The sequence below is a fragment of the Nicotiana tabacum genome, chromosome 10, assembly GCF_000715075.1.
Source record: "Nicotiana tabacum cultivar K326 chromosome 10, ASM71507v2, whole genome shotgun sequence".
In the NCBI taxonomy this organism is placed as follows: Eukaryota; Viridiplantae; Streptophyta; class Magnoliopsida; order Solanales; family Solanaceae; genus Nicotiana; species Nicotiana tabacum.
Genome location: NC_134089.1, coordinates 42,389,989 through 42,403,864, shown reverse-complemented (window position 1 = coordinate 42,403,864; position 13,876 = coordinate 42,389,989). Strand labels below are relative to the sequence as shown.

At 40.5% G+C, this 13,876-nt stretch overlaps 1 protein-coding gene across 2 annotated transcripts; it reads left to right on the top strand.

The window, feature by feature from the left end:
* The first annotated feature begins 268 nt into the window (after nucleotides 1-268).
* On the top strand, nucleotides 269-4,603 carry LOC107824352 (uncharacterized). Of its 2 annotated transcripts, XR_012695928.1 has the most exons (3): nucleotides 269-834; nucleotides 1,004-1,123; nucleotides 4,425-4,603. XR_012695928.1 is itself a non-coding variant. In XM_016651100.2 (2 exons), exons 1-2 carry the CDS (start codon nucleotides 387-389, stop codon nucleotides 1,063-1,065), a joined length of 510 nt encoding a protein of 169 aa, XP_016506586.1. In that variant the 5' UTR covers nucleotides 270-386; the 3' UTR covers nucleotides 1,066-1,265. The 2 variants fall into 2 exon arrangements, 1 of the variants encoding a protein (XP_016506586.1); XM_016651100.2 differs by lacking the exon at nucleotides 4,425-4,603 and having other exon boundaries at nucleotides 270-834; nucleotides 1,004-1,265.
* The last annotated feature ends 9,273 nt before the right edge of the window (nucleotides 4,604-13,876 follow it).

The window sequence follows — 13,876 nt, the reverse complement described above, 5'->3', positions numbered from 1 at the left end:
TAAAAAATAACAAAGTTATCTGTTATAATGGATAAAGATAACTTAATACTGTAAAAAAAATATTTAGCCTAATTGTGTAATCACCTTACCTGTTGGCCTTTCCAAAAATAAATCAAAGCATTGTTACCTTTCCAATTTTAAATTGACATCAGAACCGACTTTTGCAGAAATAGTATGGGGGTGAGAGACAATCCAAGGAACTTTCACATGTATTTCACTCATTGGGTGTTGAAATACAAAGACCAAAGCAGAACGAAGTCCTCAAAATACGTGGACGATTTCCATACCGAATATCCTATAAAAACGACATTTGTCCATCTTTATCACCACTATTTCTGTCCCATCTTAAGAAAAAAAGTGGCTAAAATATCCTGAAAGTGCTGCAAATGGAAGATAGTTTGACTGATATTCCAAACTTGAACTTCTCTAGCTCTGGAGATGAAGAAGTTGAAGAACAAATTCAAGAAAATGTTGGAGAAATCAGTGAAGAGAGAAAAGAAAGCAAAGAAGGTGGGGTTATTAATAATTTCATTTCCAACTTAATGAGCCCTAGAGCAGGGGATGCTAGCAACAAAGGAAAAAATAATTTCTTAGATGAGGATAATAAGAAAGAAGATATAATTTCTGAGCAAAGTGATAATAATGGAAGTGGAAGTGGAGGGATAATCAACAATTTCATCTCCAATATTTTTCATCCAACTGAAAATATAAATGCTGTTGAGATCAACCAAGAAAACAGCAGTGGAGAAGGACAAAAAGGTGGGGTGGTTCAAGAAAATGAAACTGCAAGTGTTTTAGATAATATTGTTTCCCACTTGCCAACTCCCCTTGCAGGTATGTTCATGTTTTCATCTCAGTTTTTGCTCTTGTTTAATTTTAAAGAATTGTCATCTAAAAGATAATTAAGCGTAATTATGTAACTTCGAGAATAAGGCAAGCAACCTGCTATAACAAGTTATTTTAGACTGAAATGAGTATTTTGTTTTGTTTTGTTTGAGAACAGATGATGCAGTTCCGGCAACAGATGAGGCTTCAATACTGATTCATTCAATTGTTCATGACTAGGGGAGATATAGTGTTTCATTCGTATGGAGAAGAATGTATATACGTTTTTACTTTTTGTGTAAGTTTTAAATTTTAATCTGCAATCTCATTGATAATTGTGGTTGTTTAGTGCTGAGAATTAGATCAGAAATGAGTCAAGGACTGCTCCTTTGTCGTTTTTATTTTGTTCTATATAGCGTCAACATTAATTTACCCAGTTACTGTTTTTCCCCGCAACAATCTATATAGGTTGCAAGACCTAGGGGTGGGCATAAAATCTTGAAAAAATAAATTCCGAATCGAACCGAATTAATTCGGTATTTCGGTTTCGGTTTTTTTGATATTTCGATCTAATTCGATATTGCATTTTTGGTATTTCGGTACGGTTTTCGGTATTAAAATTTTGAAATTTCGCTATACCGAAATACCGAAATTTTTAAAGCTTTTTTTTGGACCCTGCCCAGCCCCAAGCCCAATTTTATAATTCCCAATTTCCTGTCGCCCCACCCCTACCCCAAGCCCAATTTCCCAAGCCCACACTCTAATTTCTTAGACTTCTTCATGGCTATTCCTACTCCTGCTTTCTTTTAAGACAAGACAGTAAAGAACATTAAAAGGTAAGTTTTGATTCTGGCTTTTTAGGGTATAGCGGTGCAAATGAACATAATAAAACCTTATACCATGAAATAGTAGTTGCCCGTTATGACTTCCTCTACCTATATCAAAACCCCAATTATCTTCTACTTTTTCAATTTTCATACTCTTTGTAATTTTCCTATTTACCAGAACTTTTTAATATCTTCGTCTGAAATTAGGAGTTCTCTTCACTGTGAGATTATTAGCAAATTCTTTTGTTTATTAAAGCTAATCGTAGTTGTGAGCACGTGATTTTTGCCCTAAGCTAATTATTCCCAAAAAATTCAAACAAAATAATTTCTTTATTTTTACAATTTTTGTGAATTTTGGTGTCACTTTCTGATAGTTGTTTGCATTTTATTTGTTCATGTTAATTCATATAAAAATACAAAAATATGCATTTAGGATATAAGTTCATATTTTAGGATTAAGTAGGGGTTAATTTGTTTTGGAACAAAATATAAAAATCACAAAAATAGTCCACTTTGCATTTTAATCGTTTTAATTGTGAATTCGCCGTGAAATAGGTTTTAAATAATTTTAGAATTTAATTAATTTAGTTTTGACATCTATTAGGATTTTTATTTTTAATTGTGCATCCTTATAAAATTAGGGAAAAATAAAACAAAAATACAAAATAAAAATGAGTAAAAGAATTAAAAAGAAAAAAAGGGAATAAATAAAAGAGGGCTGCTCACAATTGGGCCATTTCAATTAAATTCACCCAGCCCAAAAGAAAAAAAAAACCAAACACACCCCAGAAACTGACCCAGGCCCAATCCCCTACCCGGTCCATTTCAGTGCCCCAAAACGACCCCGTTTAGTGCACGATAGATCCTGGCCGTCGAGGTTATCAGATCTAACGGCCAGGAACTCACCCCTCGTTACTATATAAGTGTCCGAAGATAACCACCCCTCTCAGACCCCCCATCTATCTCTAACCTAAACCCTAAAAACCAGCCGCCCCCATATCCTTTCGTCGGAGCTCGCCGGCGGCGACGACGCCAACTACGCCAATGACCACCAAAATAACACCCCAAACTCCCCTTTTCACCCTCTTTCCAAATATGCAAATGGCTTCCCTCGAATCCACCCAGAAAGCTTCGAATATCCATTTTAAATTTTTCGGCCAAGTCGCAACCTTGTCCAAACCGGTCCAAATTAACACCCCAGTACCCTCCCTTCCTCCTCTACCCAACCCCCATGGACTGTTGTCTCGAATGTAGCCGGACAGGCTCGAATATTAGTTTTTACTTCTCCGGCCAAAACCCTAAAACGACCAAAGCACATGCAATTGACATCAAAGGATCCCTGGGCCTTCCTCGTGAGGATTTGAGTGTCATTAAATCCAAACGTCATCAGAATTGGCCGAGGTTTGGGAAATATCAACTGGCCGGAGTTTTCTTTTCATCAGTAAGTTTCTCTCTTCGTTGTATTTTCGAATTGTCCTCTCTTCTTGACGATTTTGCTTCATTAAATGATCTAGGTTGGTGTTATCCGTCTAGGGTTAGTAATTGAAGTTTTCTTATTTGATTGTTGTTCGAGTTCTGTTAAAAGTTAATTTTTCCATTAGTATAAGAATTAGTTCTTCTTCAGTGTTTAGTTTAGTTTAAATGTTGATGTTTCGTTTCTTCAAGTTGATTGATGTTGCTTTAAATTTCATGTACAATTGGAGTCTGTGATGATAGGTTTAATTCTCGTTTTAGTTAGTTAATTTTTTTACTTTGATTTAGTTGCTAAGAATAGTTCATTTAATAGGTTTAACTTCATATTTGGCTTAATATGTCTAGCTAATTTGATTTAGGTGTTTATCTGCTTATGAACATCTGATTTAGAGTTTGTTTAATTAACCATGGTTAAGGGGGTATTGGTCAGCAGCATAAATCTGTTCTTTAATTGTTTAAATTGTTTCAATCTGGTTTCATATTGGTTTTGGTTGTTAATTAGCTTGTCTGTTGATTGGTAATAGGTCAGTGATTACTTGAGTTTAGGATGTGTGATTGAGTTTGTTTAGCTAGACCACGGTTGTTTGGTTAAGTTAACAGGGCTGGGGTAGGTTAATGATTTCAAGGTTAAGTTAAGAGTAATTGGGGTAATTCAAGGGTAGTGAATTTTACAAGTGGATGAATAATAACTCTCTAGAACATTCTATATGGGGTCCAAAACAGATTTTCAGGAAGTTTTAGAGTATTAGCGTGAGCAACAAGTTAGGAAATGAGGGAGTAACCAGATAAAGAGTAAAATAAAAGAGGGACTAATTTGATAAATTTAGGATCTGAGGGTTGCCCTCATTGGGGCCTATAAATGGCAGCCTATCTGCCTTAATTAGGAGAGTTTTGGAACCCCAAAAATTCCCCCAAAAAACATTCTCTCAACTCTTCAGATCTGAAATAAAAATTCAAAAGTCAAAAAGCCAAAAAAAATAGAAAATGATAAAAAAAACTGTGTTGTTCAAGTCCTCTTAGTTTAATTTCGAGTCCTGGGGGTTAATTTGCATTTTCCTAGTTAGTTGCTAGCTAGTGGAAATTTCAGAAAGGTTTTCTGTTTGATTAAATATATATTTTTTGGTTTCGATCAGTTCATTTTGGTCATTACTGGATGCTGAATTGCTGAGATGCTTTCCTGATTTCTGTGAAACTATTTTGGTTCAAAATCACTCGATTGTTGCTGTGTTTGACCGGTTGAATTCTAGTAATTGTTGGTTGCTGCTGATTTCTCCTTGTTTCTGTCTGATTCAATTCCAGGTACACTTTCAAGCCTGTTTTGATGTAATCTCACCAAACGAAAATGGAAACGAAATCACCACTTGATACTTGTTGAAGTTTGCTGTGTGTTGTTAGTTCAATTTGCTGCAATTAGTTTAGGATTTCGTTTTGGATAAACTCCTTATTGTAGCTTATTTGTAGTGGACTGTTAAGCTATTCATGTATAATGGACTGATCGAACTATTAGATTTGTAATTATTCATTAGCCCTATCAGATTAATTTCACTTTGAATAGACATGATTTGAAATCAAAAGATAATTGAAACAGGAGAAAGGATGTTGAAATTTGTAGGCCTCGTTTGTTCTATTAACTGGAGACTGGACTGTATTTAGACTAATTTGGACTATTGTGATCATCCGTTGGCATTAGTCCATTAACTAGCTTAGGGATTTTGTGTTTTGAGAGTTATAGTTATTTTAGTTCATGTGTTTGAGCTAGCCTCAATAGTTTATTGTTGAGATTTGGTTTGGAAATTTGAGTTGGTAATTGAGTTGCCATTACTGTTGCTAAGGTCGAATTTATAGGATACTCATAATTGGAAATTTCAAACTGAGTAGTAACGTTGATTAGAACCACTTGAATCAATCTGAGAGTGTTTCGTTGCCTTTGTGCTATTGTGCCCAATTTGTTCACCTCTGGTAATGAATCCACTAGTAACGTATAAAGTAATTGTCCAGTGCTTCATTGATTCAAGTAAACATGGTCTTTTCTTGCTTTAAATGGTTGAACACTTCGACTAATTGGAGGGCTTTCGGTGAGTGTTACTCAACTCGCATTACAACTGGGTTTGGGCCTCTGTGCCTTCATGGACAACCTTCACTGGTCCAGATTGGAGGACCTAAATAACTGAAAATAGCTGCTTCTATTCATTTACAATACTATTTTGAATATTTTATGTTACAGATTAGGGCCCTTTTCTTCATTTTTAGAGACAAATAAAGTAGAAAATGTAGTCATTTTAGGATTGCCTTGTAAATAAAATATGAGATGAGCCTCGCCAAATGTAATGCAGATTGCGGGGCCCTCAATAAATTTTATATTAAAACACTTAGAACTCGGGATGGGCCGTTTAGTAAATTTGACGGCCTTCCCCAAAGACAATAACGCATTAGCCTCTTTAAGCGCGATTTTAATAAAATTATCTTCCTAAACTCGGGTGCGCATTTATGTGACCCAAATCCGAATCTCAACGAAGTCGAAATATGTCAACAACCATGGGTGCATTGATGTGACGTGGTTCGAGGCGTATTTTCACGACGCTGCAATTCTCGTTAAAATAATAATAATAATAATGCGATTTAAAATTAAAAAACACATAAGCTAGAACATGTTTTGAAATCAGATAAAATCAAAAACAACAATTGAGCGACCGTGCTAGAACCACGGAACCCGGGAATGCCTAACACCTTCTCCCGGATTAACAGAATTCCTTACTCGGATTTCTGATTCACGGACTGTTAACAGAGTCATAGTTTTCCTCGGTTCGGGATGCAACCGGTGACTTGGGACACAATTAATCTCCCAAGTGGCGACTCTGAATAATTAATAATTAAATCTCGTTCCGATTGTCCTTTAATTGGAAAAACTCCTTTATGCCCTTGCGGGTGTAGGTGAAAAAGGAGGTGTGACAGCTTTGGCGACTCTGCTGGGGACTCGAACCCAGAATCTCTGGTTCAGGGTTTAAGAATTCGAGTTTAGAATAATTATTGTGTTGGCTTTATCTGATCGCCTTACATGTTGCATGCTAACTGTGCTACATGCTTTACCGCTTTGATATTATCTGAACTGTATATAAGCTGTGCCGAAACCCTTCTCTTCTCGCCTCCGGGGATGTGTTTACTGGTTGAGACTCCCTATTCTGTTAGTGTCATACCCTGAAATAAAAAGAGGCTCGGATAAGTTGCAAAGCCGGACGATCTCGCGGGTCCCCGGTACGCTGCCCCTTCATCGACTCGAGTTGTCCACTCGAGTGCACTGTTTAGAACACATACCCAGGTTTTGAACTTAGAATAACTTGACTTCATGCCGGATCCCTAGTAGGAGAGCTTAATTGCATCACGTTGGATTTGACTTAGGGGACTCAACACAGGGGTTGGGTCCGTCTAGGGCTAGCAACCTGAATTGAAAAGACCATCCTGATGCATGCTACTTGTTCTGTACATATATTTGTTTCGAACCAACATGTTGACCGGCTTTTGAATCTCGGGAATGTTGGAAAATTGAGAAAAAGAGGAAAAGAGAAAAGGAGAGAAATAACAGTTAGGGGATTAATTGATTATTTTAGAAAAACCAATGACCAAATACTGTCGAAACTCTGCCGAAATTTTGAGAAAATGGAAAAAGGAAAATGTCTTATTTTTAATAGTTTGTTTTACTAAAAAGCAAAGGAAAAATATAAAAAGAGTCTTTTATTTTTGGAAAGTTGTTCGTTGAAAAAGAAAGGAAAAAGAGTCTTTGTTTTAGTTTGGAAAAATAGGTTGTTTATTGTTTGTTGAAAATGAAAAGGAGAAAGAGAGTTGTTATTTTGTCTTGTTTTCAAAAATAGAAAAAGAAAAATAGTTTGTCTTGCCATGGAAAATAAAAGAAAGAGCCTTGTTTTCAAAATATAGTTAGTTTCTTTGCCCAAACTACGTAGGTTTGATTCTCACAGGGCGTGAGATACGTAGGCAACCCTCATCGGGTCCAACCTCCCCTTTGCAAAAATAGCCAAAAATATTTAAGTTTAAATTTTGGAATGAATAAGTTAGGTGATGCCGTTTTCGTCAAAAACAGCCGAACGTTCCCGAAATGGACGTCGGAAGGCTGACTTTGCATAACGGCCACCTTTGGTCAATTTTGATTTTTGACTGGTTGACTCTCACAGCCTTAAAATCTTCGTCCTTGGGAGTGCTGGAAGGCCGTGTTCGAAAACCGAGTCTTTCATTTTATATTTGGAAAAGGAAATAGTTAATTTTGCTTTGAGTCAAATAAAAGTTTTGTTTTTGCTTAAATCACTTTAATAAATGTGCAGGATGAGCACGATGCAAAACGAAGCTTTCGCAATAATGAATAAAATCCCTTTCGAGTTGCGGCTATGGTGGGACGATTTAGGCAAAGAAGGATAAGACGAAGTCAAGAAATATCTGAAAGGTCTTACGGGTTTATTGGAAATCAAGCCTCGGGGTGATATTATAAGAGCGTTGGTCACCTGCTGGGACCCTGCGCACAATGTCTTCCAGTTCTCAGATTTTGAGCTCACCCCAACTCTGGAGGAAATAGCCGGGTACATCGGCAATGCTGATGTTCCATTAAGAGAAAAATATCTGGTTGCTCCAAGAGCCATCACGGTGCATCGGTTTTTAGATTCATTGAAGATACCTAGGACAGTCCATAATCCAGATTTGGCAAAAGGCTTCTGCACTCTGCGCTTCATATACGACAGGTACGGCCACGTGGGAGGGTTTAACAGGACAGACATCAAGCTATGCAATAAAAATAACCGTCAAAAATGGGATGAGCACAGACGGGTGGCTTTCATGATAACCTTTTTGGGCCTCTTGGTGTTCCCAATGAAAGATGAGAATATTGATATAAAAGTAGTCGGGATCGTCAGTACCTTGCTTACTCAGGACGAAAGCACTCTTGCGCCTATGATCGCGTCTGACATTTTTCGAGCTCTCACTGCCTGCAAAGCCGGGGGCAACTTTTTTGAGGGGTGTAACTTGTTGCTACAAATGTGGATGACCGAGCATCTATGCCACCGTTCCCAGCTCTTGAGTTATGGTTCGTCTGACAAAACCTGTATAGGAGAGTTTTACACAAGGATTGACGGGGTTAGTCTGCCTGAAGGAGTAACAGCGTGGATATCATACTTTCGTACTCTCACGGACAGCCAGATACAGTGGACGTTGGGATGGTTGCCTGTTGAAGAAATCATATATATGCCAACAGCTAGGTCGCATTTTCTTTTGATGGGACTTAAGAGCATCCAGCCCTATGCTCCATGTCGGATTCTGAGACAACTCGGGAGATGCCAAACAGTGCCACGGGAGGAAGATCTTAGTGCTCAAGTAATTGAGATTAGCCCTGACGGACAGTTTCCCGAAGCAAAAGTCTGCGGGATTTGGAATGAATGTCAATATCTACAAGCAGATACTTGTGTGCAGGATCGGGCCAAAGGTGAAATGTCGCCAGAATACCTCGCATGGTACAGAAGAGAACTTGAGCATCAGAGGCCAGCTAAAATACCCCACATCCAGGATTTCACTGAATCATCACAAGGACAATGGGGTTGGTTAGCAAAAGAAGAAGGCTATCAGGTTGAAATCGGCAAGCTGAAACAACAGATTGGAGCTCTGAAATTTGAGAACAGTGTGCAAGTTGCTGCTGATCAGGGAGAAAAGAATAGGTTGGCCCAAGAAAACGAGGCGCTTAGGGCCCAAATCCAGCAAATGAGGATAGCTGCCAATAACCAACAAAGGAGCCGGTCGGACGAGCGGTTGATAAAGGGGTTGAAAAAGGAAATTAGTGAGTGCCGGGATGAGCTGAAAAAATCCGAAGGCACCATAGCGGGACTCCGGGCACAGTGGATAAAAAGAACAGAAGAACGCACCTATTACATGCAACAATTGGAGAAGGATTATGAAAAGACCATTGCTAGTCTGAAAAGAAAAGTGGTCACCCTTGAGGATAAAGCAGCTAAGCAAGCTAAAGCTTTTAAGACCGAAAGTGGACACTGCTATGATTTACTGGCCCGAATGGAAGTAGAAATACAGCAGCTGCAGGATCAACATCTTCAGGATTCTCATGTGTTGGAGGCTCGCAATAATCAAGTAAGGCGATTGCTTATAGAAAAGGGTCGAACAAGAGACAGGATTGAGACCATTGCCCATGCCATCCTTAGGAGATGTCAGGCATGTGAATACATGACTCGCACTACCTTCTTCTCAGCAGTGATGATTTACGTCAAGCAAACCATGTATGAGCTGGAGAAACTTGAAAGGGATTTGGCACCTAAGCCCGCGACGAGGCCGAACGATGCCCCGCAAGCACCCACTTTTGAAGCACTAATGTATTCATAGATCGAGTCTGTATTTTCCATTTTAGAGTTTGTTGTTTGTCAGTCTGTTTTCTTTTTGCGTCCCAGTGTGCTAGTATGTTCGTAGTCTGTATTTGAGTTTAGTTGGAGTCTGTTATTTTCCATTTCAAAATGTTTAGTTTGTAATAGAATGTTGTGGTAATGAAAAACTTGAAAATTCCCAAAAATTTGTTCATTTATTTTGGCACTTATTTTCACGAACTACGCCTGGTCTGATTCGTGCGGGGTCACGATACGTAGGCAATCTCCATAGGATTCGACCATAACCAAATGAAAAGAGGAAGAAAGAAGAAAAACAAGAGAGGATGGAAAAGAATAAGAAAAGAGAAGAGCGGAAAAACAAGAAAGGAATAGAATAAAGGAGGAAGGAAAGGAAAAAGAAAAAAAGGAGAAAAGAGAGAGGGAAAATAAAGAGAAAAGAAAACAAAAATAAAAGAGAAATCTTACAGTTGGAACTAAGGAAATGCCGGGATGACGCATGCGGTCGAGCAAATGCATAATAGAAATGGTTAACTATATAGATGCATTCATGCCCAATGTGCGGTTATCCAATCTGTTAAAGACTAATCGCTAACGGAATTGTTGTCTAAATGTGTGAGTCTAGGCAGGTGGTTAGTTGTTTGGCATTCTGGCAACCCATCCATACAACACCCGGTCTAAAGATAAAGTGAATATGACTGGCCCGGAATCTGATACGAGTATCGCTGACCCATCGAAAGAAGTAGAAGAAATGGACGTTCATGCAATGAGGGAGGAAATGTATAAGCTGAAGCAACAGATGGCTGAAATGTACCAAGCCTAGGCGAAGGGGTATCCACCACTAGTTTATCCCGCTAACCCCGCTTATATCCCACCATTGGCTCAGCCTCAGGAGCCACCCACTGTGAATTCATCTCCAGCATTTCCCCTCTACCAACAATGTGAAGGCACCACTTCTCATACATCACAGTCTCCTCCATCCAAACAAGTCTCATACCCTCCTCCACCAACCACTCCCGTTTTTGTGGCACCTCCGCCTGCTACCCTACACCGATCCCCCAGTGAACCTCTGTTCCAGACGCATGACAACCAGTATTATCCCCCTGAGCCTACCTTCAAAGTTCCAGAACCCTAATCTTATACCCCTCATCTTGATCTCACGGCAGGCACCGAGAAGCCGCCCAAAAACCCTGAGCAGGAGGAGATGATCAGAAAGGTCAAAAGCCTGGAGCAATCATTCCGAGACATGAGGGGGTTAGGGGGCCAAGTAAGTGTGGCCTATAAAGATTTATGTCCGTTCCCAGATGTTCAGTTACCGGCCGGGTTCAAGATGCCTAAGTTTGATTTGTACGACGGGCATGGCGACCCAGTAGCACATTTAAGGGGATTCTATAGCAAGATGAGAGGAGCAGGAGGGAGAGATGAATTGCTAATTTCAGCCAAAGTTTGAGCGGATCTGAGTTGGAATGGTATAGTAGACAAGACCATAGCAGGTGGTACACCTGGGACGACTTGACCCAAGCCTTCGCCTGTCAGTTTCAATACAATCTTGAAATCATCCCAGATCGACTGTCATTGACAAAGATCGAGAAAAAGCCCGGTGAGAGCTTTCGAGAATATGGGTTCCGTTGGAGAGAGCAAGCGGCGAGGGTTGACCCCCCGATGAAAGAGAGTGAAATGGTTGATTATTTCTTGCAGGCTTTGGAGCCCACCTATTTTGGTCATTTGGTGTCAGCAGTGGGCAAGTCCTTTAATGAAGTCGTGAAAATGGGAGGCATGGTTGAGGAGGGACTCAAATCTAATAAGATCATGAGTTATTCAGCAATCAAAACAACCACCCAAGCCATTCAAAACGACAATGGGGGTGTGTTTGGGAAGAAGAAGAAGAAAGAAGAGGTTGCAACTGTCGAATCCGGAGCATGGTCCAGGTCTAGAAGCCTTTCACCCTATTACAACCAACCCAGACCCCACCACCCAAATTATCCGTATACCCCATATGGCCCTCCTCAACACTATTATCCACCACCAGAGCCACTCTTTTCCATCCACCATGCACAAACTTATACCCAGCCTCCGGCTCACGCGTAATGGCTTGCGCCGACTACCCAAAACACATGCCCAGCTCCTCAAAACACATATCCACACCCGAGGGCTTATAGGCCAGGATCCGGCTTCCGCCCAAACCAGGCTTTCAGAAATGAGAGAATGCAGAAACAGAAAACATTCACTCCGCTGGGAGAATCCTATACCACTCTTTTCCACAAACTGAGACAGTTAGGCCTGTTGAACCCGGTTGAGGCCAAAATGGCAAATCCCCTTCCTAAAAGTCTGGACCATTCAGTGTGCTGTGAGTATTGTTCAGGGGCTCCTGGACATGATACTGAGAAATGTTGGAGATTGAAAACTGCTGTACAAGAGCTAATTGACACAAACAAGATCGAGGTTCAGGCCCCGGAGGTACCCAATATTAACCAGAACCCGTTGCCAGCGCATCATGAGGCCAACATGATTGAACTGATACATAAGGGAGCAGAGCTTAAGAAGCCCTCACAGACAGTCATGATGATCCGTTCTAGTGAAGCCAAAGTGAATGAAAAGTCAGCTAGTGTGAAACCCGCGGTTCAGCTGAAAGGAATAGACAAGAAGCCAGTTGTGGTGATGGGGAAAGGATCATCCGTTGTTGCGAAGAAACCAGAGCCGATCAAGGTAGTAGTTCGGGGAGTATCAAGCACACTTGCGACAATCGTGAAGGGGGATCACATAGGACCAGTTGTTATAAAGCCAGTAACCCAGTTACCAGTAATTGACAGTAAAGCCGTTTCGTGGAAGTATGAACAGGTAGTTATGACCTACAAGGGGAAGGAAATCAAAAAGGAAATCTGTGAAACACAATGTTTAACTCACTCGGGACGTTGTTTTGCCCCTGAAGAGTTGAGAAAGGCCAGGGCTCCCAAGGAAAATCCGGTGCCAGTTAAGAAAGCTATTACGGAGGAAGAGGCAGAAGAGTTCTTGAAAAAGATGAAAGTGCAAGATTATTCTATTGTTGAGCAGCTAAGGAAAACGCCAGCCCAAATCTCATTGCTTTCATTGCTTATCCACTCGGATGAACATCGCCGGGCTCTGATGAAGATATTGAACGAAGCTCATGTCCCTGATAAAATTTCAGTGAATCATTTGGAAACAATCGCGAATAAAATCTTTGAGGTAAACAGAGTGACATTTTCTGATGATGAATTGCCCGTGGAGGGTACAGAACATAATAGAGCTCTTTATTTGACCGTGAAATATGAAGACTCGGTAGTCACTCGAGTACTAGTTGATAATGGGTCCAGTGCCAATATCTGTCCTTTGTCTACATTGAACAAGTTGAAGGTTGATGATGACAGAATTCATAAGAATAGCATCTGCGTTCGGGGGTTTGATGGTGGTGGTACAGACACAGTGGGTGACATCATACTTGAATTGACAATTGGTCCGGTCGAGTTCACCATGGAGTTTCAGGTGTTAGACGTGGCGGTGTCTTATAATCTTCTGTTGGGGCGACCATGGATCCACGCTACCAAAGCGGTGCCTTCTACACTACATCAGATGGTCAAATTCGAGTGGTATAGACAAGAGATCGTAGTACATGGGGAAGACAACATGAGTATTGTAAGTGATGCCATAGTACCCTTCATAGAGACTGATGATGATAAGGGGCCGTGGGTTTACCAGGTTTTCGATACATTCTCGGTAGAAAAGGTTCCTGAAGGGAAAAGCGTCCCGATCCCCAGAATAACGGCTGCAACTGTCATGGTAGCCTCTGAAATGTTGAAAAACGGGTTTGTACCAGGCAAAAGGTTGGGTGCTGATTTGCAAGGTATTGTTCAGCCAGTTTATTTTGCCCAAGAATCTGGATAACTTTGGGCTGGGGTTCAAGCCTACGGCGGCGGATGTGAGACGAGCCCGCAAGATGAAGAAAAGAGGCTGGGTTCTTCCCAAACCAATTTCACGTCTGTCCAGGTCCTTCGTCAGGCCAAGTATCGGGAAGCAATTATTGGCAAAAGTGTCTGGTCCACTGATTGGGGCGGATGGGAACTTGGAGAACGGTCTTGAAAGGGTATTTGCTGAGGTAAACATGTTTGAGGCCTGGGAAGGATCATGCAAAGCAGATATACAGTACATCGGGCCACGTGCTAATGTCAACAACTGGGAAGCCACTCCTCTTCCATCTCGGAGGGAGTCGCGGTAGTGGGTTTTGTTTTCCTTTTGTTCACCTGGATTATTCTAGGGTTTGTAATTCAGTTACTATGTTCCGTCCGTTTGGATGAGTTAAAACCCTGTTATCTTTACATTCAATGAAATGCAAGTCCTTTTCTTTCTTAATTCCTAATT

What these genes read in the sequence shown, in the direction of transcription:
- LOC107824352 (XM_016651100.2), top strand. Translation starts at nt 387, where the DNA reads ATGGAAGATAGTTTGACTGATATTCCAAACTTGAACTTCTCTAGCTCT. An exon ending in CTTGCCAACTCCCCTTGCAG is followed by an intron (nt 835 to 1,003) that starts GTATGTTCATGT and finishes GTTTGAGAACAG; the next exon opens with ATGATGCAGTTCCGGCAACA.